General features: G+C 37.5%; 5 protein-coding genes across 8 annotated transcripts in view; 3 read left to right on the top strand and 2 right to left on the bottom strand.

Moving 5' to 3' along the window:
• Positions 1-45: 45 nt before the first annotated feature.
• On the top strand, positions 46-15,487 carry LOC144650938 (uncharacterized). The gene is made up of 8 exons (XM_078510776.1): positions 46-173; positions 2,616-2,727; positions 3,049-3,411; positions 3,905-4,061; positions 13,133-13,311; positions 13,914-14,073; positions 14,403-14,875; positions 15,084-15,487. The coding sequence occupies exons 1-8, from the start codon at positions 147-149 to the stop codon at positions 15,098-15,100; spliced, it is 1,488 nt and encodes a 495-aa protein (XP_078366902.1). The 5' UTR covers positions 46-146; the 3' UTR covers positions 15,101-15,487.
• LOC144650940 (histamine H2 receptor-like) lies at positions 5,450-13,171 on the bottom strand. 3 transcript variants are annotated; one of them, XM_078510778.1, is made up of 4 exons: positions 12,241-13,171; positions 11,712-11,755; positions 11,155-11,232; positions 5,450-6,382 (listed from the first exon to the last, which is right to left on the bottom strand). In XM_078510778.1, exons 1-4 carry the CDS (start codon positions 12,257-12,259, stop codon positions 5,474-5,476), a joined length of 1,050 nt encoding a protein of 349 aa, XP_078366904.1. In that variant the 5' UTR covers positions 12,260-13,171; the 3' UTR covers positions 5,450-5,473. The 3 variants fall into 3 exon arrangements, with proteins under 3 accessions (XP_078366904.1, XP_078366905.1, XP_078366906.1); XM_078510779.1 differs by lacking the exon at positions 12,241-13,171 and adding an exon at positions 7,184-7,236 and having other exon boundaries at positions 11,712-11,734; XM_078510780.1 differs by lacking the exons at positions 11,712-11,755; positions 12,241-13,171 and adding an exon at positions 7,184-7,236 and having other exon boundaries at positions 11,155-11,255.
• A 770-nt stretch (positions 15,488-16,257) lies between the features above and the next one.
• Positions 16,258-17,690, top strand: LOC144650944 (uncharacterized). The gene has a single exon (XM_078510784.1). It carries the CDS (start codon positions 16,440-16,442, stop codon positions 17,355-17,357), a length of 918 nt encoding a protein of 305 aa, XP_078366910.1. The 5' UTR covers positions 16,258-16,439; the 3' UTR covers positions 17,358-17,690.
• Positions 17,691-20,612: 2,922 nt separating this feature from the next.
• The window catches only part of LOC144650941 (uncharacterized), a 39,363-nt gene continuing 32,183 nt past the window's right edge, over positions 20,613-27,792 (top strand). The window contains exons 1-2 of one of the 2 annotated variants that reach the window (XM_078510782.1): positions 20,613-22,487; positions 22,522-22,550. In XM_078510782.1, the coding sequence (XP_078366908.1) occupies positions 20,700-21,680 (981 nt within the window). In that variant the 5' untranslated portion in view covers positions 20,613-20,699 and the 3' untranslated portion in view covers positions 21,681-22,487; positions 22,522-22,550. Of the gene's footprint in view, positions 22,488-22,521; positions 22,551-27,792 lie in introns of those variants that run through there. The other variant, XM_078510781.1, reaches the window with a different exon arrangement.
• LOC144648626 (uncharacterized) lies at positions 22,862-27,791 on the bottom strand. The gene is made up of 2 exons (XM_078508134.1): positions 27,000-27,791; positions 22,862-26,812 (listed from the first exon to the last, which is right to left on the bottom strand). The coding sequence occupies exons 1-2, from the start codon at positions 27,789-27,791 to the stop codon at positions 23,639-23,641; spliced, it is 3,966 nt and encodes a 1,321-aa protein (XP_078364260.1). The 3' UTR covers positions 22,862-23,638.

Raw genomic sequence — 27,792 nt, 5'->3', positions numbered from 1 at the left:
ACATATTACTCGTGGTTTGAAATGAGTTACCTTTTTTAATTATGCCATCAGTAGCGATATATTAAGTATTTAATGATCAAAAAAGCAACAAGAGACACCAGTATATATCAAGAAAGAGATTCTGCAAGGGAAGGAATCAAACGAAGATGAAGAAGGTTTTGCTCGTTTTTACGGTAAGCCTAGAGATTATTGAATTAAGTTCGGTTGTTTGCAATATGTTGACAGTATTTTTGGACAATTTTAATTTCGTAACTTATTTGTTCCAATTTACGAATGCCATTTGATTTCCCAGTGCCGCTATCTTGGTTCAGTTTTTACTTCGTTAAGAGGTCTTTTAGCTTCTTAAAAATGGATGTGAAAGCTTTTCCAAATACCTATACCATGAAAATAAGTAAAAAAGGAAAGAATAACAGTCATAATCGATCTCTTTTTGATGAGTATTATCTTAAGTGTAATCGAAGCTAACTGAGTTTCCATAGCTCTCGGCAATCTTACTCAACCACCTTTAAAAAATTAATATTGCTGCATATTTCGACTAAATTAAAGATGAACTGCAATAAAATAAAAAGTTAGTAAAGGCCGATATAAATTGAATTTGTCTACTCCGGCTATGACATAGAGCAGTTCATTACTCCTCAATTAATCCCTCCGTTAGTTAGACCTACTGTGTTAATTAATGTAGTTCTCCGGTAAACTTCTCGTCTTTTCATGTTACAATTCAATTAAAGCAGAACGTTCATGTTTGCGTCAAGAAGACTGTTTGATGCTCACTAATCTGAAAATGTGAGAACTAATTATTCATTTTGTCAGGCTATACTTCTTTTGAGCGAAAAGAGATTTTAGCGAACCTTGCAGTTCTTCACTAGGAGAAGGGCTTTAGATAGCAATATCATTTGTTTATCAAGTGGTATTCTACTCAACCCATTAACCTCCAGTAGCGCATGAATAAATTGTAATTATATTTTACCGTTAAAAAAAGAAAAAGAAAAAGAAATCAGTTAATGTAAGCAGGGAAAGTGGAAGAAAGGACCTCATCCGATTTCTTGGGGGAAAAGCAGTGACATTTTACGCAGAATTAAGAGCAGTACTTGCGAGGCTATCCCAGGATATCAGTTTGAAGGGACTTGTTTTTTTCTGTACATCCTGATTAAAAAGGTCTTTTGTTAATTTGGTACTTGATATTGCCTTAAGGGAGGTTGTTTATAATGTGTTTGAATAATTCTACTTTATTCACATGGAAGGTTCGAGTAAATTTGACACTGCAAGATCGAAACAAGCCAGTCTTTCTCATTTTAATTTTCAGTCTACCTTTGAACAATATCTTTACATCATTTTTTCAAAGGTGGCGATAATTTAGTTTATTAAGAAATATTGGCTAATGTACTACTAAATTCTAGAAAATTAATTTATTGCAGTTGATTGCCATAGCGAAGCGCGCGAGGGACGTCATGACTCAGACAAACGAATCGGAATTGCAGACAATTTTTCAACACTTTCTAAAACAGCCGGTGTTCCAAAAACCTTTCTTTAAAACGAAAACTTCGCCTAGATTCCCACTATTTCTCTTAGAATCGCATAGCTAGGAGAATTCTCGCCGTCTGATTGGTTATCGAGTCGAGGTATTCAGAGTGGAATTGCGACTTGAAAGCGAGGCTGAGCGATATTGCACACGGTACCAACGCGTAGCTTCACATAGCAACGTACGCAAAATTGGAATCGATTTATGTTTTCAAAACTATTTTCTCCGTTTACAAAGCAAAAACCTGACCGAAGTCAGGAAGCAGAGGATTTTCCTTGTTTTAATTTCAATTACGGCTTTCTTACGAGCAGCAGTTAAACACTTTCTTTCACGGCATGAGTGAAACGCAAAATAAAATAGTCCGTATCGTATGGACAAACTCGCAAGTAAATAGCACTTACGCTTACACGACCACTGTAGAAACGTTAAAAAAAGAAAAACTACAAATTTCTCGTGTAAAAGAACAGCTGTTTATTTTGTTAAAGTATTTAATACTGTCGATAAGCAGCATTATCGTGTGCGGTCCTTTGCAGTTTTAGTCTCACTTTTACCGTATATTTTTGGACCGTAGATCTTTTAAGATCCGATAAAATGCTGCGCTTTAGAATAGGCTTGTCCATGCGCTTAAATGTTTTAGAATGGCTCTGTCCATTCACATTTAAGTTTTTTTTGCTTTGTGGGACTCCATCGTGACACTTTGGGTTTCTTGTTCCCCGGAAACACGTGATGTAGCAACGCGAGATTCGGGGACAGGTGAGTTTAAAGTACGGAACTTGATGCAGTGTACGGATTAATGGGCAATTTATTTACGTTGGCTTCTTGAGCTGGCGTCATTTAGATTTGCTACACAAGGCTAATGAGTTCCAGTAAGAACGAAACAGCTGTCCGCGGTTGCAATCCTGCTGTATCGGTTCTAGTCGTGCTGGTGTCTCGCAAAGTCTACTTTTCACGTAGTATGATCAGCCTTGAAGTTTTGTTTGTTAATCTGAACTTTGATTTTATTGCAATGTCACATTCCCTTGCTACTTTCATCTTTCGTGATTTTCGCGATTGTATTTTTAATTTATTCACTGGCATACTCAATTTTTCCTGATAGACGATAATAGCATGCACTTCGGCCATTCAGCCGGTAGATATTGTCTCCTCTGATTGGATGAAAGTACTCGAGGACCTGGAGCCGAAAAGTTTGTTACCACACCAAGAACAAGGTAGGAAATAGTAACTGAAAATATATTTCAAAGATCAACACAATCAATTCCACGTTAGATATTTTAATGATGTTCAAAGGTAATCGAATTATACCAATTTGTTTGATATGAAGACCACAAGATGATTTCTTGGTTTTTATAAAGGTATATTCACCTTACTTAATATTATTACAGATAACAGGTTTTTTTCTTTGCTTCCGTTTCCTTCATTTCTTCTGTTTCTTTTCATATTTGCCCCCGCAGTTCTTGTTTTTTTTTTTTGACAAAACTATTCATTAAGATTATTATTATAATGATAAAAATTTAATTTGCTTTTAACAGCTCCTACGCGTTTAAGATGCTACGTTTGCTTGGAGCCCGTTTCTTTGGATAACTGCATCGCAGCACAGACATTACGACTTTGCGAAACAGGCTTTAGCTGTTACACTTTACAAGCATTTGACACTGTTCTAAACACACATACAGTTGCAAAAGGGTGTATTCCAAAAATCCCTTGTACTGGAGACCATGGATGTGAGTTTCTAAACGGATCTCGCAATGGTACGATTGAGTCTTGTTCTTTTCACTGTTGCAATACGGACCAGTGTAATGCCGGACCAAGTGTCTCATCGACAACGCCATCACCTCTTCCGACGACCACGGAACAACCTACGACTCCAGTGACCGTTCCGACGTCACCACCAGGTATAGATTCCTTTTTAAATACAATGATGATGATGATGATGATGATGATGATGATGATGATGATGATGATGATGATGATGATGATGATGATGATGATGATTAATAAGAGAACAGACAAATATACTTTTTGGTAGAACAATAAATTAAAATTTTTATAGGATTTTGTTTTTTTGTGCTACCGACGTTTTTCTATCCCACAAAGATCTAAGGATAAAAACATTACTTTCACGAAATAACCGTGCACTCTCTGGTTGACATTTTCCCATCAAAAAGCTTTTAAAAAGCTGTTAACTTCTTTAGCTAAAAAATGCGAGTCCTACTTTGACACTTATTTAACTACTTCATCATTTGTACATATAGATTAATATCATTTATGCATACACTTACTATTGATACTAAATATTATGTTCTCGTCGGAGACAAATCAATATCGCGTGAAAAATCATCATTTGAAGTTCTGATCTTGAGGCTTGTGTTATTTTGTTTGTGTCAGGGCAATGTGGTGGCTCGCTGACCAGCACTTCCGGGACCTTTACATCTCCTAATTATCCTGGCAACTACCCTAACAACGCTCACTGCGTTTGGAAGATCACTGTTTCGCGAGGATCGCAAGTCAGGATAGAATTTGTATACTTCCTTACTGAACGACGGTAAGTCGAACTTGTTCAATATTTCGCGGTCTACATTTTTTAATAGTGCTTTATTGAAAACACAAACACACTACATTACATTGCATTACTCAGACATTGTATTCGATGAAATAATACACCTCAAACGTTGACAAATAAAGCTTAAATCAATAAACAAATTAAACAAAAGTGAACTATTAGCCACCCATTGCAAGAAACTAAACTTTTTCGTAGGAATCCCCTCTTCTCTGAACTCAGAAACTAATAGATAAAATTACAGCAATAACGTTGATCATTTACTTACAATTATTTTGGAAGAAACAAGGAGAAAACTGTGTAGCACAAATGTTGTTCGATGTGGAACTTGAATGAATGAATGAATGAATGAATGAATGAATGAATGAAAATACTTTATTATAGTGTCAGTAGTATTTCGTATTTAGTATGTAGGATATTCATGTTCATTATTGCACGAAGATATGTTTTTCAAAACGTAAAAAACCGTACGTTCCGAGGCTGCTATGGGAGGCGCGGTGGCCTAATGGTTAGTGCGCTGGAGTCCGTATCGAGCGGTCCTCTGGGAAAGTCACTTTAGTTTCATAATGCCTCTCTTAAACCAGGTGTATAAATGGACACTGGGGGTAACCCTGCGAAGGACTAGCATCCCATCTAAGGGGAATAGAAATACCCCTAGTCGCTTCATGCTGCGGAAACCCGGGGATAAGTCTGATAAACTCCGGCCTAATGGGCCACTTCTGGACATGTCGCTTCTTGTCTGTATAATATATATTTCAAACTACTATTTTAGGTAACAATTCCACACAAAGAAAAACAAAACAATTTGTAGCATCTGCAAGTTTTTATTCTTAGTATTTTCAGCAAATGACATGTAATATTAAATGATAACACTGGAAAATTGTGCATAAAAGACTTGTTTCTAAACAAGTCAAACATTTTTTTTTAGTTATTATAATGACTACAATTAAACACAAATTCATTATAACACTATTAAAGAATTAAATTATGAATAAATAATATCAAATCATATCTGCATTTCTACTTTTACAAATATCTGTTGAAATGAATAGAAAGGATTTTACATTATCCTTAAACATTATCCTTTAATTAAATTCAAAATTTAATCTGTGGTGTTCACAAACTGAGTAGAAGTGAACCTACAATATAGCTTAAATTTTAATCGCCTACTCTGAAACTCAAAGTAAAGGCAATAATACACCTGACTGTGTTAATTATCTTACGTTGAGAGTGCAACGTCTTGTTAACTTCCCTTCTACAACCATGTCTATATCAGTAAGTTCAAACTTACAAAGATAACTATCTTTTTCGTTGACGTGCTTATTCCTTTAAAATTTTAAATAACATAATATTACAAGTTAACAAATCCAGGTAGTAAAAGGAAATAGTTTTTCTCATCATTCGCGTTGCATGTCATGAAGAGGAATAACTGCAACTTGTCTTTGTTGCTGAGGTCGTCTGCGAAAGAGCGCAAGTACAGCTGCTCTGTATTCTGGCATGCGGATAGCGTATAATATAGGATTTACAAGCGAGTTTGCATAAAATGAAACATTTAGAGCATTGTGTAACCGTGCAGACGTTACTTTGGGGATTGAACCAATAATGCCAGAGGCGGAATCGAGAAAATGGTATAAATTATCTGGTAAGTGCAACAGTAGAGATACGGCAGTCACGATCAACAATGTCATGGTCAGTTTTCTTTCTCTACTGGCTGCACCATGGTGTTGAGGTTGCACTCCACAACGGACTTTAATAATAATGGACGCGTAAGAAACACAAATGACTAACAGACATATTGAAATAAATGAATTCCATAAGTACGAATAATAACTATTCTTTCCTTTAAATTTCCATGGAATTGTAAGGGCAATTGATAACAACCCAGCCGTAATCCAAACAATACCTATTATTAATCCGTAAAACCAATCTTTTATAAGCCGATGTATGAACGGCCTAGACGTTGCATGCAGCCGTTCTAGAGATATTATAGTGATGTTGGTCAGAGATGCAGTAGGGAGCAAGACACGTAATGCAAAAAGTACTTTAGAGAAGTGTAACTTCCAGGCATTACATAACCCTCCAACTTCATTGAATAGAAAATAGGCTGCAAATCCTCCAACCAACATATCTACAACTGCCAAATTTATAACCAGGTACGTGCTACGCTTGCGAAGATTACTGTTTTTCATAAAAACAGTGATTGTAATAATGTTAAGTGTTACTATAGCAACAGACTCGGTTAAGCCTACAGCAAGCCAGGTAATACATTCAGGAAACGACAGCATCTTGAATGAAAACTCGTGTATCTGTTGAGACAAATGAGTTAGTTTTATGTAAGTATTTTTTATACTGGTTGTATAAGAAGGCATGCAATTAACTGAAATGCAAAGCTTGCATCAGCGTACAGATATTCATTTTGGCATGAAAGCACGAACTGTTAGTAGTATAGTAGAGACCGGTTAGACCCCTTTTTGACCAGGAATCTCATAACCGTGAGCAGGAATACATTAACGTGAATAACGTCATAGACTCATGAATAAAATGCGGTGGATTTAATATAATTGTAGGCGATGTCATGTCCTATTTTTATCTTGGCTTGTTTAACCGGTTTGACAGGATTCACAGTAGCGGTTTAACGTATTGCGCAAACTATGATTTAAGCTAGTTTTGAGGGCCGCGAAACTTAGACACTTAACACACGGATTGTATTTCAAGCAAAACTTTTATTTCGGTCGTTTAATACAGTACAATGATAAAATTTAACAATCGTTTATGTCCTCATCATTGCTAGGGTGAAAGTATGTAATTTTTGATGTCGCTTCGAGCTTGTGTATGATTGGTGGTGGTGGAGTTAAACAATAGAAATGTGATACCGGTGGTAGAGTTTAACAACAGAAATGTGATAGTTGTTTCTTTGGCTCATTTCAAACAGCACGTCGAAAGGCGATGTCGAAAGACGACGTCGAAAGATGGATGTAAAAAGATAGCTATGCTCCTAACTCTGAAAGCGGGTGTAAACATGAAGGATTCAGCGGCCAAATAGTATTCTTTCGATGAAATTTATTTTTAAAAATGAACCGAAAAATAAAAAAAAGGCTATAACCTACCTTGCTAACACAAAACCGTTCCTGGTGAATTTTGTATTTGAGAGAAATTCACACTGCAAAGAGCCGAAAAGGCGAGTTTAGTAGTTTGGACGAAAATAGTCTTAACCATGCATCTCAATGAATTAGTGTGGTGTGAGAAACTGGTAGCGATAATGAAAAGCATTTTTAACTGTGAAGCCTTGCCAATTTTTTTCTAACAAGCGTAAAGAAGGAAAAAAGGAGATTTCGTGTGTGTTAAAATTAGCACCACAGATATCTATATACTGCTTGCTGCGTACAAAGTGTTCATCGCCTCGATTGAGTGGCTTATTACTCTACTTCAATCTTTAATGGGATTTTTTGTTAGCAGGGGAAAAAGCCGTTTTGACATTTTGTAAAATAATGTTTTAAAACACTTTCTCTTTAAGTCGGGTGTGTGGCCATGGAAGGATATTATTTGAAAATTCGTCTTCAAAATTGACGGCTACTGAATCGAATTTAGGATTTCAATTTAAGAATACGTGCTCGTTGCTTTAAGACATAAGACATAATTTATTTATCCCCGAAGAGCTTAGGAGCCGTAGCTCGTTAAAACGCTCTCGTGAAATAAAAAGAAGGTTTAAAAATTACAAATAAAAGACGGTTAAAAAGGTAAAAAGTGCTTATATGTATAAAATTGTGATTATGGTATGAATAAATAGAAATCTGTATAAATATAACTCTAGTTAAAAGGTATTACTCTAGTTAAAAGGTAATTACAATTTCAGTTAAAAAGGTATTTATTAAAAAGTTCTTTGGAAGCTTTATGTATGATGACGTCTAAGAAGTCTATTTATATACAGCTAATTTGAGAAAGATTAACGGAGAAAAGCACAAAAGTGCCATCGACAAGACCGAAAGGTGGTCTGGGTATTTACTTGAATTTTGCATATTGTCCTAAAGGAAATGTACAAGTTTGTATATTTGCACGTGAAGGTTTTGTTTTTTTCTCAGGAGGCCTTTTTCCTGTAGCTTTACTTTTACGGTCGCATGTCAATAAGTTTAAAAAATTCTTCTAAAATTCAGCGTGGCTAAAAGACGTGTTTCCACACGTCTTTAAAGAAAATTTCAAATTCGCATTTATCATGTCGCCATCTTATTAGTATTCAGCAGGTGCAGTAGCACTCTACTTTTATCCATACTACCTTTCGGTCTTGAAGCGTGCACTTTTGTGCTTTTGTCCGACAATCTTTCACGAATTAGCTGTAATCAAAATGCATTTCAGCTTCAAATGAACCCACCGTATGCTGACCGGTCATACATTTGGATCGATTTCCACCGTCAGGTTATTTTTCGTTCGTTAACGGGTGTGAATTAAAGTTACACCGCATTCAATTTTTTCTGCAGACGCAAATTCTATTTTACTAGCGTTTGGACTTTAAATAAGTTCAACTTTTTTTCCGCAGACGCAAGCCATCCCTGCGTTTTCTCTGTTTTAATTTACGCACGTAAAGCAATTAAAATTAATGTACGCCAAAGTAAAGGTGGATTTCCACTGTCGCGTAAATATTTGCGTACGTAAAACGTGCATTAAAAAATGTACGTTGACAAATTTCCACTGTCGCGTAAAGTTAACAAAAAACGTTTCTTTTTAACGTGCGTTGAACGTACGTAAATACCCGCCATCCTGAATTTTCGCGCCAAAAGGCAGGGAGATCACGGGTTATTTGATTTGCCTGCCGCCGAAGTAATGGCACCCGCTGGAAACAAGCTTTTCCTTCTCCTTTGTTTTTTACCTACGGCAAAGACCCTAGACTAGAGAGCAAAAAAAGCAAGAGATACTAGGTATCAAAGAGAGCTGTTTCAATGCCGTTATCAAGTTAGTGAATAGAGTGTGTTCTTGGCGGCCATATTGGGGAAGTAAAACAATAAGTTGATATTCCTTTGGGGAAAAAATCATTAACATTTTTATGCAAGTAAATATGTTTTATTGTTTGACTTTTCCAACATGGCTGCCACACGCAAGTAAAAGAAATGCGTGAATATGACCACGAGTCATTTTATAAATACTTCTGAAGACACCATAAAGTAAAAAAAAATTATTTGAGGCGACCTTCCCGGATTCCCGGTTCACAGCCTATGTGCCCTATGCCAGGCGTTTTCTTTCACTACTGCGATCGTGTAATGTGGGTCAGTTCTATAGATTATTGCTGGAAATGTTCAAACTTTCTCGATGAGAAGCGCTTCTACATCTGAATGTTTTCCCATGTAAATCGTCGTTCCACATGGTAAGTGGTGTCATGTGACAAAATCCAAAAGTATGATTGGTTAAGTCGCTGCGTAACCGCAGACAGCCGCGAAAAAAGTTGAACTCAGTTCAACTTTTTTTAAAACACTCGCAATGGCTACGTGCGTATACGTGCGTGTAACGTACGCAAATACCAAGAAAAAGCGTGGCATTGGAAATTGGACAACGTAAAGTCGAGGCACGTAATCGCGCGCGTAAAATTTCATTTTTACGGGCGTTAATAATTTTTACGTACGTTGACGTGCGTGGATAAAAATGCGACAGTGGGAATCCACCTTAATGCGACAATGCCCAGCCACGCGATTTCAAAACTGGCTCAGTTTGTATTGTCAATTTTCTATAACAACTCAGTAAAAACGTTGTAAAACTACACAGCATAATTATTTCTCCGCTTTTTTTAGCTCTTATATTTTTAAACACTTCCTCTTAGAACAGGGCATATTGAAAATATGATTTCAAAATTTTTTATCAAAATTGACGCCTACTTCAATTTACTGCGCAAACTGTATATCAAAAATTGCGAAATTCTTGCATGTTTTTATTGTGAAATCTGTAAAAGTTTTCAGTCAGAAAGAGTTTTGAGCTACAAATAAACCCGCCATGCATTCATGAACCGGCTGTTAAACTCAGGGAAAACGTTTTAAAATAGCACAATTGTTGCGGATTTCCTGGTTTTTTGTAACTTTCCTTGACAAAACTGTTTGATTTCATAATACCGTGTGTCAGTCTAAAAAAATGAACCGATCTTTGGCAGTTTCAGTTTTATCGTCGTGCTGTTAATTGGTAAATTCAAGATAAAAAAGAATAATCTATTGTTAGTAATACATTCATACACAAAGTTTCTGAAAAACAGCTTGAAAAAATTGCTTGGTGAGGCAGACGCTGTGCCTGTCAAACAAAATTCGATCATGAAAAGCTGTTAGTTGCATGAAAAGCAGGACTGTCAGCGTGTAGAACATTTCGTGTCGGAAAAATATTTTCTTTTGTAAATTAGCCACGAATCTTCGTCTTTAAGGTTGTTTCTCATATAATCGCCCCGATCGTTTGCAACCACTGAGACGATCGGAGGCGATACAAGCGATTGGAAGCAATAAGGGGGCTCTCATATAATCGTCGCGATCGCCGAACGATTACTTGGTGTCAAGTTCGATTCGAATAATTCTTGGCCAGTGAAGCAAACAATTTTAGGTCTTATATTGTTGTTCAATCGAAATGAAACATTCTGGGATCGACAAAGTAGCTGGCGCAAACAAGTCTGACAAAAAATTAAGTTTCTCACAAATTGCTACAGGTGTAACTCGAATGATGAATGACAGAAAAATTGCAATCCCCCAAACATTGTCACAATAAAAGCCTTTGGAAACTGTTTTATAATTTATATCGTATTTCTATTTTCTATTCAAACTGGCGACTTTTACCGAATCTCAACCTTAGAGGAGGCCTCGGCAACTGGGAAATGTCTGTTCTTTCTTCGACTGGTAAGAAAATTAAAAAAAACATCGAATAAAAAACATCCATCGTACATGATTTTATAAGAATTTGAGATGATTCAAACTTGAGGTTGTTCTACCGTCTAAATTAGGAAGTTTTAAACAGTTTTTAAAGGTTTTAAACAGAGGTAGGCATATACAGAATTACCTAATCTTATCCTAAAATTCATCACATTCGCACCGCAATTTACTTGTAGAATCAAAAATAAACCTACCAGGCTATGTGAAATCCTTCTTGGTGAATATTGAGTTTGTTTAGTTTGATTTTTCTTCTTCTTTCGCAGCGAAAGAAACTGAGAAAAAAATTGAAAAGCTAACATCAAGCATACATATAACGACTACTACGCAATACTGACTCTCGCATGTTTGAGTTCAATTTCATCCGTCAGATAACTAAGGCGAACCATCAGTTTTATATTTGTTGACTGAAATATAAAACAGTTAGAACTGCAACAAGAGAAAACTTTTTTAAAGACAGGCTTTAGGTTTTTGCTACTCGTCGATCGCAAGACACATTCAGTTCTATTTTCTCTCTATGCTTTGAATTATTCTTCCTTCCAGCTGCATCTGCAAATGGTGCATTAAAAAGCGGATGAGTCATAATAAAAAAAACGTCCGTCGAATTGGTATGGTAAGCCTAAATATCTGGTTGTTGCAGCCTCGAACTTTACAAGATCGATCGACAATTAAAGATTTGCAAACTCAGTTGTCGAACGCAGTTGATCATTTAATAAAACACCTAATAATGCATATGTCATATATTTTAACTTACCTTGGATAATCGAGAAGTATTCTTGATGCTCCCTTCACATGTATCTTAGTCGAATCGAAGAAATGAGTTTTGTCAGGATGTTCTTTTGGTTATATAATATAAATAACTGAACCAGCTGAAAACACTCGTTCAACCAAAAATGAAATGTTCATAAATTATATATAAAAATAGTTTGGAGTATGTCAAACTACGTTCAGGTAATATACTTAAAGAAGACAACTAATCAGTCAGTATTTACAGATGCCAAAAAACGTTTAGCATCTACTGATCCAGTCATTAGAATAGGCAATTTCCATTTGCCCTGAATAGACGTTTCTGTTAATATCTCGAAAACAAGCGCCCGTAATGATTTTCGTTTCCACGCTTGATAAATTATCAGAACGTCATTACCATTATTATAAAAGTGGCCTTGTTTTTTTTTTTTTTTGCTTTTGTATTGAATAAATTCATTTTTCTATATCTTTTTTACGTTTTGAAAAACGCATTTTTGCGCAATAATGAACATATCCTTAGTTTAACATTTACTTACAGTGTCGCCCTTGTTGCATGCCGGTCCCAGTTGAATGATAGCATTTCAATAGTCGTTGGATTTCGGGAGGAAAATAAAAAGAGTAAGATCTAATTTATTCACATGCATGGTCCCTAAGTAACATATACGTGATTGAAGAAACGTTGACCCGTGAAAAGCATAAACCATGAACGATGCGACACAAATGTTTACTGGGAAATCTGAAAAAATCATCCCCATCTGTGACAGAATAAACATTATGATATGACAGGTTGCATAGCCCCAAAAGAAGAAAATATCTTGATTATCAATAAATGGAATATTTCTCAGCGCACCAATGCTGCCTGCTATTCGGTCTTATCTTTCATGGTTTATGCTTTTCACAGGGTCAACCTTTCTTTAATTAGGTGTATATAGTAGACAAGGAAGTCTAGAAGCCAAAATCATGGCACGTGACTAGAAACGTACAAATGCATGGAAGTCTTCGAGGTAATAGCACAAATCAGTTTTGGATGTCATTTGCCGAGGTAGTTCCTTTCATTTCGAGTAAGTTATTTTAGTATATACCACACAAGTAAATAGTGCTTTCGCGCGCGCTTATTGGTTAACTAGGAGATGATTAGCAAAGTACTATTCCGGCCTCCGACGGCTAAAGAGATACAAACTGCCTTCGCGCGTAGTTTTGTTTACTGAAAGTGATGTTTTGGTCCGCTAATTATTCAACTTGTGTAGTATACTAAAACAATTATTCACGTCAGTGTCGGTCAATGTGGTGGATATTTACCTCGCCGCGAAATATCCAGCACTATTCACCTCCACTTCGGTGAATAATTGTTAAATATTGGGTCAACAAACAAAACACTAGTCAGAAGTTTTCACCATGTCAATATTTGCAATTTCTTTTACTTTATAGATATGACTATGTCAAAGTCTATGTGGGCAGACGGCTGGTTCGTCATTTAACCGGCAGAGTCGGAGCCAAGTACAAAATAACTTCCATACAAGGCACGGGCGAGTTGATAAGCATCGTCTTCAGATCTGATCGCAGTGTCACCAAGAGGGGTTTCTTTGCCAAGTACAGCGTGCAGCGAGGTAATGTTCTCAATAACCCTGTGTAAATCTGTGTAATTTTAGTACATAATAATGTCCAAAACAAAGGTAGATTTTAAAATGCATTTGTTTCGCTGCTGAACCAAACATATTCAAACCCAGAACAGACCGGTCAATTATTTTACACGGAAAATAAATTCTTACATTTTTTTCTATTGAAGGCATGTACTAAATACTGATATCGTCTTTGTTTGGCTTGGTTTGCTTTAATACTAACATTTGACCTTTTGTTCTGAAGGGACCGTCAGGTAAGCTTATTCGTTGTACGCAACACTGATTTTGGCCTAAAACTCGAGGTACCGTATGACGACACAGATTTAATTAACACAGCAAGCTTGGTTTTAGAACACGAAGTCTTCAGATGGATATCAATCTTTTAGCGGAGCAATAATCTGAGTGACCAAGTATACGAGTATACTTGGTCACAACTTGAATATTGTTTGTGGTTAAATACTTAATTGTGCGCATTTTTTCAGCCAAAGGCTTTTGAAAAACACTCCAAAAAAATTAAACGAAACATTTGACGGTACCCAGTAGAATAAGTGTAGCGATATTAGCGACAACAAGATTTGTATATTTTTTAGCTCTCAGCTGTGGAGGATCATTGACTGGTTCATCCGGGAACTTTAAATCTCCTGGTTACCCTGGCAACTACCCAAACGATGTTGAGTGCAAATGGACCATCACTGTGCCGCGAAGATCATCACTGGTACTCGCTTTTCGCACCTTCGAAACAGAACGGTGGTGAGTGGAGAAAATGCTGTGCCTAAAATATCCTCAAGCTCATTCCCATGCATATGCAAATCCCTTCTATTTTCAGTGTCCAAAAATTACAATGTGATATTTATATATCTACTTTATATATCTAATATTTACAATCTCTTCTATCTAACCAAAGCTACTTTTTACAAAATAGCTTTGTTGGACCCTCGCACTGTGAAGATTTTATACTTTTCCCTGCCATAACAGTTCAATCAGATTTGTTTATATCGTCATGATAGATAGATAAAGTTTTTCAAGCTCCAAGTAACTGATTGCGAATTGTGCCTGATCTTGTTGTTTTCTTTTTCTAGTCATGATTACGTTAAAATTTTCCGTGGGAGTCGTTTGATGCGTCGTTTGAGTGGTCGATATGGTCGTTATGGCCGCTACAGAGGAGGAGACGATAAAAGGTTTCTGTCTCAAGAAAATGATGACTGTGATGATGATGATGATGATGATGATGATGACGAAAATGACGACAACAACAACAACAACAATGACGACGACGACGATGGTTACCATACTGTTTTTGATAGTTTCAAAAGAACGTATCGCCGTTATACTTATGCCCGACGAACAAAGAGCCGCCGTGTGTCCCGGATGAGAAGTCGCTATGGCTCCCGGGCAAAGAGCCGTTATGGGTCCCGGATGAGGAACCGTTATCGTTCACCATATGTTACCAGGGTGTTTATCCGAGGAACGGGAGAAAAGATAACGATTATTTTTAAATCCAATCGTCGTAATACCAGAAAAGGATTCGATGCCATGTACAGTGTTTCACAAGGTGACTTTTTCTGACACTTTTTATTTTATTTTTATTGCACATAACCTATATTCTGCCCAAAGGTGTACATGCGCCATATTTGACCTTATGAGCCAAATTTCCTTCAAATAGGGATACTTATACAAGAATGGAATAAGTGAGATGTCACTCCAGATCAGAACCCAACGCGCACTAATTAATTACCGTTTAATTATTTTTTTCATTTCAGGTCATTATGGTCGTTGAGGGCCAACTCTCGGGAACAATAAAACGAAGCATGATTGACTGAGTGAAAGGAATGGTTCACGCATCTCGTTTATGTTTTACGTTTTATTATTTCCCTTGTGTAATACTTGGCTTCTTGTAGTTTATTTGCTTCTTGTCGAAGACGAAAAAATATTTGCAAATAATAAAGGTGTATTAGAAAAAACATTGATCTGAACATTTTTTCGTCCATTGTTTAGGCAGCTTTGGTAGTTCTCTTCCGTGTGTCATCGCCTCATCTAAGAAGGCGGCGGGCAGCTAGAAATTACGACGTTATTTCGTGCATGATATGATGGTGGATTTCATATCGGAGACCTCGAAGGAAACACTTTTAGATGTACTGTGCATCCTAATCAATTTGCGTTGTCTAAGCCATTATCCTCTTGGAGTTACGGGTTCTGTTCTGTTCGAGTTATGTTTTGCAAAAACAGTAAATCTTTAGTTGCACAAAAGGGTAAATACGGAAAATGTTCCGTTTTGTAAGGTAACTCAACAGTTTGCGTTTTATTTTGACATTGAAGTTCGCAGACTGTGATTTAAAATAAAAAATTGTGGTAATTGCACAAAATGGTACATACAGAGAATGTTCCGTTTTGTAAGGTAGCTCAACAGTTTGCGTTTTATTTTGATATTGAAGTTCGCAGACTGTGATGTCATTGTGATCAGTAAGGAATTTTAAACCAATCTTTTCCAAACATCAGGGATTGCGGCTGGAAACCATTATACTGCATTTAAGTTGAAATTCAAATTTAGATTAATATTTTCTGTTGTAATTAGGAGGTGGCGTATTTTGATTACTCAATTTTTGCACTATGATGAACACAAAGCCAGTTTGTCATTGATTCTAATTCTTAATGTCACACTGTTTCCATAAAAACAACCACATGTTTTTTTTTAAAAAAACCAGTTTCTTGAAGATTTGTTAGAAAGTTGGTTATACAAATTTTCTACTTAAGCCTGGCAACATATCACTAGACCAATAAGTTAATATGCTCAGTCGGCTGTGAGTTCCATCTGCTTGGTATTGTCTCGGCGTAATGTTGTTTTCCATGGTAATTTACAGCTGTCTTTCTTTCCCTACACAACTCAGCATATTCAATTTCAATTAACTTTATGTTCACTCGGATTGGCCAGAAAATTCAAAAGCAAATAGTTGCCAATATATTTTAAGTGTTTCTTCCGTCGCTATTATATTACGAGGCGACAAAATCGGATATTTAGCAGAGTTTATAACTTCGCGTGAAGCTCGCTATTTCAAACCTTTTGGGTCATTGTTATGCTGCAATTTGCCTAAGTCTTGAAAAAAGTGTTGCTCCTTAAAATGCGTAATATAACCACAGAGGGAGACGAAGATAAGTTGAGGAGATTTGAGTTTGTCATTTTGATTTTAAATGGATGCTTCTCGCTGTTACTTTCAGTGACGATCTGTTTCACAAACATTGTTTTAATCTTCGCGACAGCCAAGAATCCTCTTCGTTTCGACAAAGTCATTGACAAAATTCATAAAGCTTTCTTCTACGCTAACCTTATGGCCGGCATAATGTTTCTGCCGTATTTTGGAATCGCTGAGATTCTTCATGGCTTAGAAATTACCGCGACAACTATCCATTTTCCAAGCTACTTGTCTTCGACGTTTTTTGTCTTTGCGCAAGCAAACGTTCAAGTATCTCTTTTCATTTCCATCGAACGATGCGCAGCGTTTATTTCTCCGTATCTTCATCGTCGAATGACGACAAAAAGGAGAACGTTCATCACTTTATTTATCACGGAGTCGTTCTTACTACTTTTTGTGTGTTCATCGTTTGCCGGGGTAAACGAAAATGTCTTCTACACAGTTTACATTCATGTTTTCTTTTCGTTCCCAATGTTGCTTTCGCTCATCATGACTTTCGTCACTTATTGGAAACTGAAACACAAGAACAGAGTTGTGAGTGACGAAATTCCTCAGCCCGTAGAAAAGTTAGAACTTCACAGGAAACATTCCACACGAACAGCGAGAAAATATCTGAAAGTTGTATCTTTATTTTTGGTACCTCTGTCACTGTGTATTTTGCCTTGGTATATTGTGAAAATTATCGAAGTTAAAAACCAGAATCCTAGCTCAACAACTGAGGTGGAATTTTTCTGGCAGCGATTTTCAATATCACTGTTGTTTCTACCAGATGTCCTTGCACCAATAACTCTCACACTTCGCTTTGAAGCATATTATAACTCAGTGAAGCGCCTTATTCTAAGATAATTGTTTCACGCGTACATCACGAAGGTGAGTCGCATCATGAAGATAAAAGTCTACCTGCAAACAAGATTCCGATTCCAAGTTTGTTTTTTTTTTGTCACCCTTAGTGAAAAAAAAATAGCGAGATTTAAAAACAAAGTTTTGACATCGCTCACGATGTCATTATCAAGTAAATACGTAGGTCAATGACATCGTGAACGATGTCGAAACGTTGTTTTTTAATCTCGCTATGTTTTGTACTATTTACTTTACCCACAAGCTTTGCTTTAGACAATATTTACAATGTTAAATGTTTACTACATTAAATTGAATAAAATTCCCACGAACTTGTTACAATTTCAAATACAGACTCAGTTAACATGACATTTGTGAATTAAAGTTATTTAAAAATTGTGCATTTGTTTGTATATGCTTGGCAAATGGCTGACAGTTTACATTTTGCAACATTGTCAATCAAACTGACGAGAAGGATTGTTTGTGCTGTCACAAGTCATGTAGACGACTATGAAGTACAGTTTTGTACTGCAGATACGTCCCACGTCCTCTCCTAGGGTGTGTGGTAGATGATCGAACAGCTTACTAGCCATGAGCATATTGCTGGTTGACATGTTCGAGGCGGTCCATATCCATGAAGCTGAGAGGCCAATAAGGGATCCGTCAGCATATCTAACGATCTCAGTGTATGGCGGCGTTGATTGTGATGAATGTAGATAACTCTAAGTGCATCCTGGTTCTGATTTTGCGTTTGGCACGACATTAATTTAAAGCAGCATGAAACATTGAAATATTATTACAAATTCAAATCAGTACAGACTTACCAACATGGCCTAAGTCAACCAAAAATGTTAAAGGTCGTGCATTTGTTTGCTTTTTTTGTGGCATAATATTCTGAAGTTAAATATAGCCTATTAATTAAGATATTTTAATATCTTAATTAATAGGCTATATTAAATTAACAAGAATATAATTAAAATTATGACAAGGCTATAACCTAATGGTCGCATGTGCTATCAATCATAAAATATTCTTGTTAATTTCGGGTAGCTAGAATTTTTGTTATAACTTCAGTGGAGCTTTGGACGCAAGCTAGTCAGCCACGTTTTCACTTTCTCGTACATACCTATAACGAAATGCTAGGAAAAATTAGCATTCCAAATTTTGGATAATGGCTTTATGTTAGCGAGGTGAAACTGCATGCTTTACAACAACTACAATTTAAATAATCATCAGTAAATTAGTAAGATAGGATTTCGTAATTTTCTAGTGACATATAAGTTTAAGGTAGTGACATATAGGTTTAAGGTTCATTTATTGATAATTGTTAGTAATAAATCAACACTTAAATTCATACTATAAGACTGTCTAAATTTTACAAACTTGGTAACCACAGCTGTCCGTTTGTTTGTCTTTTTGAAAATTGTTTATACAAGTTCAAATATAGAATCTGTTGAAATGGCATTTGTGAAGCTATTGAAAGTCATAAGGTCATGTAAGGTTTTTTGTTTCCTGCATCGTTGATATGGCAAATGTTAATTATTTATTTATCAATAAGGTTATGTATAAATCATGGTTCCATACTAATGACTTTTTTGCTACGATCGGATTCTATCGGTACAAAATGGTCTAGGTTATAAAATCTCTAGCTATTTTACGTCTGTTTACTGACAAATTTTGAATTGGTATTGGTTTCCAGCTATCGAAATGGCATCATTTAGATAATTGCTTCCATTTATACAGACCAGGTTCTTTGTGTTTTCAGCGCAGAAACGGGAAATCACCAATTTAATTAAGGTATAAATTTTTATTGACCTCATGAATTATACAATTTAAAATGAATGTTTATAAATTACAAATAAATATAACCTAATCTAACGAATTGTCTGCTAAGGAGGCACAAAGAGTGTTTTGGTGCGGCTCGGTGGTCGCAGACCGCAACCGTAGTTGTAATTATAATTCTGTCGAGTAGGGATTAGGCCGTATTCCCATTGTATTTTAAATTACGCCATGCTGAGAAATCCCACAGTACAAGTACTTTAAATTTAGCCCGAATTTAATTGTTTGGTCATAAATGTGAGAAGTAAACGAGGCAAAATGACAACACCATTAGGATATATTCAAAGAGGGAATTGTATTAATTATTTTAAACCATTTTGACGAACTAATGCTCACTACGAAGTTTGGTTTATTTCTGTAGGGAATTTTCCTAGCTCTTGAGCATCCAATTGAAAATTGATGGGTGACTTCCGATGTCATTATGAATGCAATATAGATCCTTTCGATAGCGTTCACCTGCTTTATAATAATCCATTGTCGGCATAAAGTGAAATAAATCTCCACATTTTTAAAAATTAAATTTCGGAATAAAATGAAATAAATTTCCACATTCTCAGCAATTCAATTTCGGTTGCGTGCAACGAAGATTCGAGAGGTAAAAAAGAACGTGAATGCATTATGTAACATTACTCAAAAAATGACGGGGTAATTTCTCCCAGCGGTCTACCATGTGTTATGAACACCATAGTTTCCTATTTCCATTTCTTTTACATTTGTTAACGCTTTTGTTCCATTTATAATTATCAGAGTGCAAAAGGTTTTTTTGCAATCTATTACATGCTAACCAATCGATGAAGGTTTTGTTTGTTCTTGAACGCAAACAGACGTCCACAGCTGCTGATAACAAATTTAAAAGGTTTTAAAATCACAACTCAGACTCATTAGCATTCGACAAAACCCCTTGGTTTAAAGCTAAGAGAACCTAAGAGGAATTAATTTTTATTTAATGCTCCATTCGTAAATAGATGGTGCATTTAAAAGGAAAATCCTTTAATCGGATTCCCAAAAAGGTCTATTTTAGAAAATCGTGCAATTCTGGTTAACATTGGGCCACTACGTGCCACTGAATAGATCATGCATGATTAAATATCCAGTTAATTTTTGCGCTAGTCTTCTTGTTAAATTGTCATTTTGACAGGTGTAGCCACTCAATAATTTACCGAGTCGTTTTAATTTTTAATATTCTATCCGTCTTCGTGCCCCAAGCCACGAAACATTTTTTTTAGCGATTGACGTACATTTGTTTTAACTGATAAATGACAATATCTCGTAAACATTTTGTATTGAATTTTGCCACTTGTCTGCCTGATATGATATTGCAAGGTTAACTAAGCCCTTTATAGCACTTAAAAATTGAAGGTTCCTAATGAAGGACACGAAATTTCATCTGGCATATAATTGTCCGTTGAGTTGATTGCACCGACTCAGCAGGAAACATATTAAAGATTCTGTCAATTATGCATAGAGATATAGAAATATATTCATAACACTAAATTGCTTTTTGAATCTGTCATGTGTTTTGGCAGATGGTATGATTTTGCTGATAACGCTTGCCTGACAACCCTAAAAAAAGTGAAAAATACTATTTCGCCAGTTCTAGACATGGAGTTTTATTCCGCGGTTATGGTAGCAAATGGAACAATATCGCTTATTTTTGCTTGTTTGGCATGTTTTGGAAGTATTATTCTTATTATTGCCGTTGTGAAGAATCCTTTGAACGTGACTCGCAAAGCGATTCACAGAATCGAGGATGTCAGTCTTGTTCTGTACTTGTTGGCTGGGACAGTTCTTCTGCCATATTTCGGCGTCACTGAAATTCTTCGAGGCGTAAACAACGAACTGGAAACTTTCGATTTTCCAAGCTTCACGTCGCTGTTAACGGATTTCTTGATCGCGTCAAAGCTTGCAATGCTCTTACTGATGAACATTGAGAGATATGCCGCTTACACGCATCCTCATTTCCACCGAGTGAAAATTACCAAACGGGCCGCTTACTTAGTTTCTCTGTCCATTGTATCTTTGTGCTTGCTGTGCTCCTGTTTGTCGTTCACCGGAATCGACGAACGGACTTATTACATCGTTTACATTCATCTATTTTGCTCTTGCTCGTGGTTAGCTTTCATTGTGGTATGTTGGTTAACGTACCGAAAGCTAAAAAACAGATCATCCAGAGTAGCACCAGATGAATCCATCCAACTCCCACAACAGAGAAAGAAAGCTGAATTTGAGAGAGCCAGAAATGCATTAGGCGCTCGAAAATATTTACAAAAGTTCGCCATGTTTTATTTGCCAATGGTGATATCAATTTTACCGTGGTATATTGTAAGATGTATGACTACTGTATGCGATGTTTGTTTGGCAAACAAGGCAGGATTCTTCTGGCAACGATTTGCTATTCCTTTCGCGTTTGCTTCTGATGCGTTTTACACGCTGTGGTTTGTATTTAACGGGGAGTTCACCAATACATTGAAGTATATTTTCTGTGACAGGTGATTGTCAATGATCTAAAGCCATGAAAACAATTTTACAACGTCAATTCACGAGGATTTTAATTGCATTAGCTAGTTAATTCCATAAATTATGTTTGTGGAGTCAAACGGATTTGACAAATGGACACCTGCTACAGAATCGATTAGTTTGGTTTTTGGCTACCCCATTTTAGATCATATGATGATGCTTTGGAGAATTGTTTTGTTGAAGTTTAACCAGTATTCACATGTATATTATTATTATATAGATACAAATATTTTGATAGGTAAAGGTGATGAAAATTTCTAGAAAACATTTTAGTTCAGTATACGGTAATTGGTCTACTGGCAAAACGAGATCGCGTTATTCGAAACAGAATCACTCTTGCTGCTTTTTGTGTTTATCGTTTGCTGGGATAAACGAAAAGGTCTTCTACACAGTTAACATCCATGTTTTCTTTTCAGTACCGATGTCGTTTTTACTGATCACGACATTTGTAACTTATTGGAAACTAAAACACAAAAGCAGAGTTGGAAAAGTTAGAGCTTTACTGGAAACATTCCTCACGGACAGCGAGAAAATATCTGAAAGTTGTAACTTTATTTTTGGTAACTTTGTTACTGAGTATTCTGCCTTGGTATACTGTGAAAGTCATCAAATCAGAACTCCAGTTTAACAACAGACGTTCGAATTTTCCGGCAGCGATTTTCAATATCACTTTTGTTTTTACCAGATATTCGTGCACCGATAACTCTCACACTTCGTTTTGAAGCATGTTATAGCTTAATGAAGCGGTTTATTCGAAGATACATGTAAGTGTTTTATGCGTAAGTGTAGAAGATAAATGTAAGTGTTTTATGCGTAGATCATAAAGACTATACTCGTTATGAAGTTATGAAGTCATGTTCAGTTTACAATACTTTTCCAGGGTCCTAAAATTTGGAATTCTCTACCAGAATCGATCACTGGTTCGAGTAGCTTCTCTTCTTTTAAGAAAAAAATGATTAAATTTCTAATAAAATGAGTCTGAAATTGGCCTAGCTGCACATTCACAGCGAAATAACAAACTTATTGCTAACCCAAGGTGGCCTCCCCCATAAGCCTTGTGGTTTCTTGGAGGTCTCCTCGCCCTATCTTTTTACGTTATTTTAATTTGTATTTGTAATTCTGAAGTTGCAAATAAATAAAATGATGAAGTTGAAACTGTTCCTAAATAACGATTCTAAATTTTTTCATGACAATGTTTGCAATGTTGTAAAGTCTGTATATTTACTTTATTAAAATGAAATGCCCTCCTATTTACAATTTTAAATGCAGACTTAAAAACATGACATTTCTAAAATTAAAGCTATTTCTAAATCGTTCAGTGACGTGTTTATGTTTGGCAAATGGCTAACATGTTACATCACCGTCAAACACACTGACAATGAAGTTTTGTTTTTTTGCTGTCACAAGCCATGTATAAGATTCATTTTACTAAAGATTTAAATTACAACTTTGTACTGAAGATACGCCTTTGGCTGTGTGGTACAGTGATCGGCTTAGCCAGAAGCATACCGCTAATTGACATGTTCGAGGCGATCCATATCCATGAAGCTGCAATGCTTCATGTACATGGGCAGTATCTTAAGATCTCAGCGTCCTGCGGCGTTTATTTTGATGACTCAGATGACTCTAATTGCGTTCAGGATCCTGATTTAAGTTTGGCACGACAGTAAATTTAACGCAGCAAAGAACAAAAGAGGACCAGAATGAAATTTAATTCATGCGCAGGACTAGTTTTTTTTCCCGTAGGCCTAGTTGCTTTGCTGTGAGTTCCTATCAAAGCGGCAATGAATATGTTAGAATACATTTAAACCACTTTATCTCGTTAGCCTCTTAGTAAACAGTTCGACTAGAAGCTACGAAAGTCAGTACCAAAGAGGGATGGTCAAAGTAGTCAATAAAAGTAGTCAAATCACACCACAGGAAACTGAGGAGAATTAGCTGTCTCCATAAATTGTGAGTTCAGGTAGAGCTTGCCGGACGGTCTCTATAACATAATTGAAATCTTCTTCAGAAAGACCTGTTTGAACAATGAAAAGCCTCTGAAGCTTCAGCAAGTTACTGACGTGTGGCACGATAGATCTCACTGCCTGATCCAGTGGGTTGCGTGAAAGGTTCAGCATCGACAGATCGGGAATGAATTGCAAGCTCTCCTGTAGATCACACAAGTCATGTTCATCCATATTTAACTTACCAAGATTTAAATGTGTCAAATTGGGGAAGAACTGGAGACTTTTTGTGAGTGGAGCAAGGCAACCTCTCACGCTGAAACCAGTGAAAGTAAGCTCGGTCAAAGGCAGTGTTTTGTTAAACCCTCCAAACAGCGCCTCCATTTCCTTAGCTTCCAAAATGTTTCCATCCACCCCAGTTAACCGAAGTTTTTGTAAGGAGGACATTTCAGGAAGTGACCGTCCAAGCGCCGCGGCTGCTGATGAAGTCAGGCTTATTCTAATGAGATTCAGTTTCTCGAGAGCCTTGCAAGTGATACTAGCTGTTGTGTTTACTTCCGCTGTGGAGGAAAGTGCGTTCAGCAGGTCACATAAGTCATGTTCATCCATGTTTAACTTTTGAAGATTCAACTCTCTCAAACTGGGAAAAAAGTGAAGGATTTTCGTGAATGGGGCAAGACAACCTCTCACGCTGAAACCACTGAAAGAAAGCTCGCTCAAAGGCAGTGTCTTGCTAAGCCCTCCAAACAGCGCCTCCATTTCCTTGGCTTTCAAAACGCTTCCATCAACCCCAGTTAACTTGAGTACTTTTAATGACGGCATTTCAGGAAGTGACCGACCGATTGCCGCAGCTACTGTTGGGGTCAGGCTTATTCCATCCAGGTGGAGTTCCTCGAGAGTCTTGTGTGTAACCCTAGCTGCTGGATTTACTTCCACTGTGCAGCAATGTGCTTGACTCAGTGATTTGCCCTTTACGCTAAGTATCTCGAGATTGGGAATGAATCTTAAGCTGTCCAGCAGAAGACACAAGTTCTGTTCATCCATATTGAACTCTCCATTGAACCCTCCAAGATTCAACTGTCTCAGATTGGGGAAAAAGCGGAAGCTTTTGGTGAGTGGAGCCAAACAACCACTCACGCTGAAACCACTGAAAGAAAGCTCGCGCAACGGTACTGTTTTGTTAAATCCTCCAAACAGCCCCCCCAATTCCTTAGCTTCCAAAACGCTTCCATCCACCCCAATTAACCTGAGTTCTTCTAATGACGGCATTTCAGGAAGAGACCGACCGAGTGCCGCGGCTACTGCTGGAGACAGGCTTATTACATCCAGGTGCAGTTCCTCAAGAGTCTTGTGTGTAACACTCGCTATTGGGTTTACTTCTGCTGTGCAGCAATGTGCTTGACTTAGTAGCTTGCCCTTTACGCTAAGTGTCTCGAGATTACGAATGAATCTTAAGCTGTCCAGCAGAAGACACAAGTTCTGTTCATCCATATTGAACTCTCCATTAAACCCTCCAAGATTAAACTCTCTCAAATTGGGGAAAAAGCGGAAGCTTTTTGTGAGTGGAGCAAGACAACCTCTCAGGCTGAAATCGCTGAAAGTAAGCTTGCTCAAAGGCAGTGTTTTGCTAAATCCTCCAAACAGCGCCTCCATTTCCTTAGCTTCCAAAATGCTTCCAACCACCCCTGTTAACCTGAGTACTTTTAATGACGGCATTTCAGCAAGTGACCGACCGAGTGCTGCGGCTACTGCTGGAGTCAGGCTTATTCTATCCAGGTACAGTTGCTCAAGAGTCTTGTGTGTAGCACTCGCTATCGGATTTACTTCTGCAGTGCAGCAATGTGCTTCACTCAGTGATTTGCCCTTTACGCTTAGTTTCTTGAGATTGGGAATGAATCTTAAGCTGTCCAGCAGATGACACACGTTCTTTTCATTCATACTGAACTCTCCATTAAACTCTCCAAGATTCAACTCTCTCAGATTGGGAAAAAAGCGGAAGCTTTTGGTGAGTGGAGCCAAACAACCACTCACGCTGAAACCACTGAAAGTAAACTTGCACAAAGGTAGTGTTTTGTTAAATCCTCCAAACAGCGCCTCCATTTCCTTAGCTTCCAAAACGCTTCCATCCACCCCAGATAACCTGAGTTCTCTTAATGACGGCATTTCAGGAAGAGACCGACCGAGTGCCACGACTACTGCTGGAGTCAGTTTCATTCCAACCAGGTGCAGTTGTTCGAGAGTCTTGTATGTAACACTCTCTATTGGGTTTACTTCCGCAGTGCAGCAATGTGCTTGACTCAGGGATTTGCCATTTACGCTCAGTTCCTTGAGATTGGGAATGAATCTTAAGCTGTCCAATAGAAGACAGAAGTTCTGTTCATCCATATTGAACTGTCCAAGATTCAACTCTCTCAAATTAGGTAAAAAGCGGAAGCTTTTCGTGAGGGGAGCCAGACAACCTCTCACGTTGAAACCACTACAACTAAGCTCGCTCAAAGGTAGTATTTTGTTAAACCCTCCAAACAGTGCCTCTATTTCCTTAGCTTCCAAAATGCTTCCATACAATCCAGATATCTTGAGCACTTTTAAAGACGGCATTTCAGGAAGAAACTGACCGAGTGCTGAGGCTACTGCTGGTGTCAGGCATATTCCATCCAGGTGCAGTTGTTCGAGTGACTTGTTTGTAGCACTCGCTATTGGGTTTACTTCCACAGTGCAGCAATGCACTTGACTTAGTGAATTGCCCTTTATGCTCAGTTTCTTGAGATTAGGAGTTACTCTTAAGTTCTCCAGCAGAACAGACAAGTTATGTACATCCATACGCAAGTGTCCAAGATTTAGCTCTCTCAAATTGGGGAAAAAGCGGAAACTTTTGGTGAATGGAGCCAGACAACTTCTCACGCTGAAACCACTGAAAGTAAGCTCGCTCAAAGGCAATTGTTTGTTGAATCCTCCAAACAGTGCCACCATTTCCTTAGTTTCCACAATGCTTCCATCGACCCCAGTTAACTTGAGTGTTTGTAAGGATGACATTTCAGGTAGTAACTCACCAAGCGCTGCGGCAACTGCTGGAGTCAGGCTGATTCCATCCAGGTGCAGTTGTTCGAGAGTCTTGTGTGTAAAACTAGCTATTGTTTTTACTTTTGCTGTGCAGCAAATGTGCTTGACTCAGTAGTTTGCCCTTTACGCTCAATTTCTTGAGATTGGGAATGAATCTTAAGCTGTCCAGCAGAAGACACAAGTTCTGTTCATCCATATTGAACTCTCCATTAAACCTTCCAAGATTCAACTCTCTCAGATTGGAGAAAAAGCGGAAGCTTTTGGTGAGTGGAGTCAGACAACCTCTCACGCTGAAATCACTGAAAGTAAGGTAGATCAAAGGCAGCGATTTGTTAAATCCCCCAAACAGCGTCTCCATTTCCTTAGTTTGCAAAATGCTTCCATCCACCCCAGTTAACTTGAGTGTTCGTAAGGACGACATTTCAGGAAGTAATCGACTGAGCGCTACAGCTACTGCTAGAGTCAGGCCTACTCCATCCAGCGTAAGTTCGTTTTCATCCAGGTGGCATGTAACACTTCTCACTGTGTCTTTCCCCTCTATGCTCAGTGCTGTCAGTTTATTACAAATAAACCCGCTCTCCAGCAGACCACACTGGTCATGTTCATCCATGTCTAACTCTTCAAGCTTCAACACCCTCAAACTGGGTAAGAACAGAAAAATTTTGGCGAGTGATGCAAGGCAGCCTCTAATGCTGAAATCACTGAAAGTAAGCCTGTGCAGAGGAAGTGGTCTGCTGAATCCACCAAATAGCTTTTCCATGTCCTCAGCTTGCACCATGCCTCCATTCACCCCAGTTAACTCCAGTTCTTGCAGAGACGACATTTCAGGAAGTGACTGACCAAGCGCTGCAGCTGCTTTTGAAGTCAGGCATATTCCACTCAGTTTCAGTCTCTCAAGAGTCTTGTGTGTGATACTTGTAACCAGTGTCTCCACTGCTACAGAACAACAATCACTCAAGTCAAGCTCAAGAGTGATGATGTTGTTAAATCGCAAAAACAAACTGGCAAGCTCTACTGCTGCAGCTGATGTGAGGTGAACACTAACACCTGGGGGTAAATCAAATTCGTCATAGGCGATCATC

Source organism: Oculina patagonica, chromosome 4, assembly GCF_052425735.1.
Source record: "Oculina patagonica isolate OP01 chromosome 4, crgOcupat, whole genome shotgun sequence".
Classification (NCBI taxonomy): domain Eukaryota; kingdom Metazoa; phylum Cnidaria; class Anthozoa; order Scleractinia; family Oculinidae; genus Oculina; species Oculina patagonica.
The sequence above is the reverse complement of the archived record's forward strand: the minus strand, read 5'-3'. Positions and strand labels throughout refer to the sequence as shown.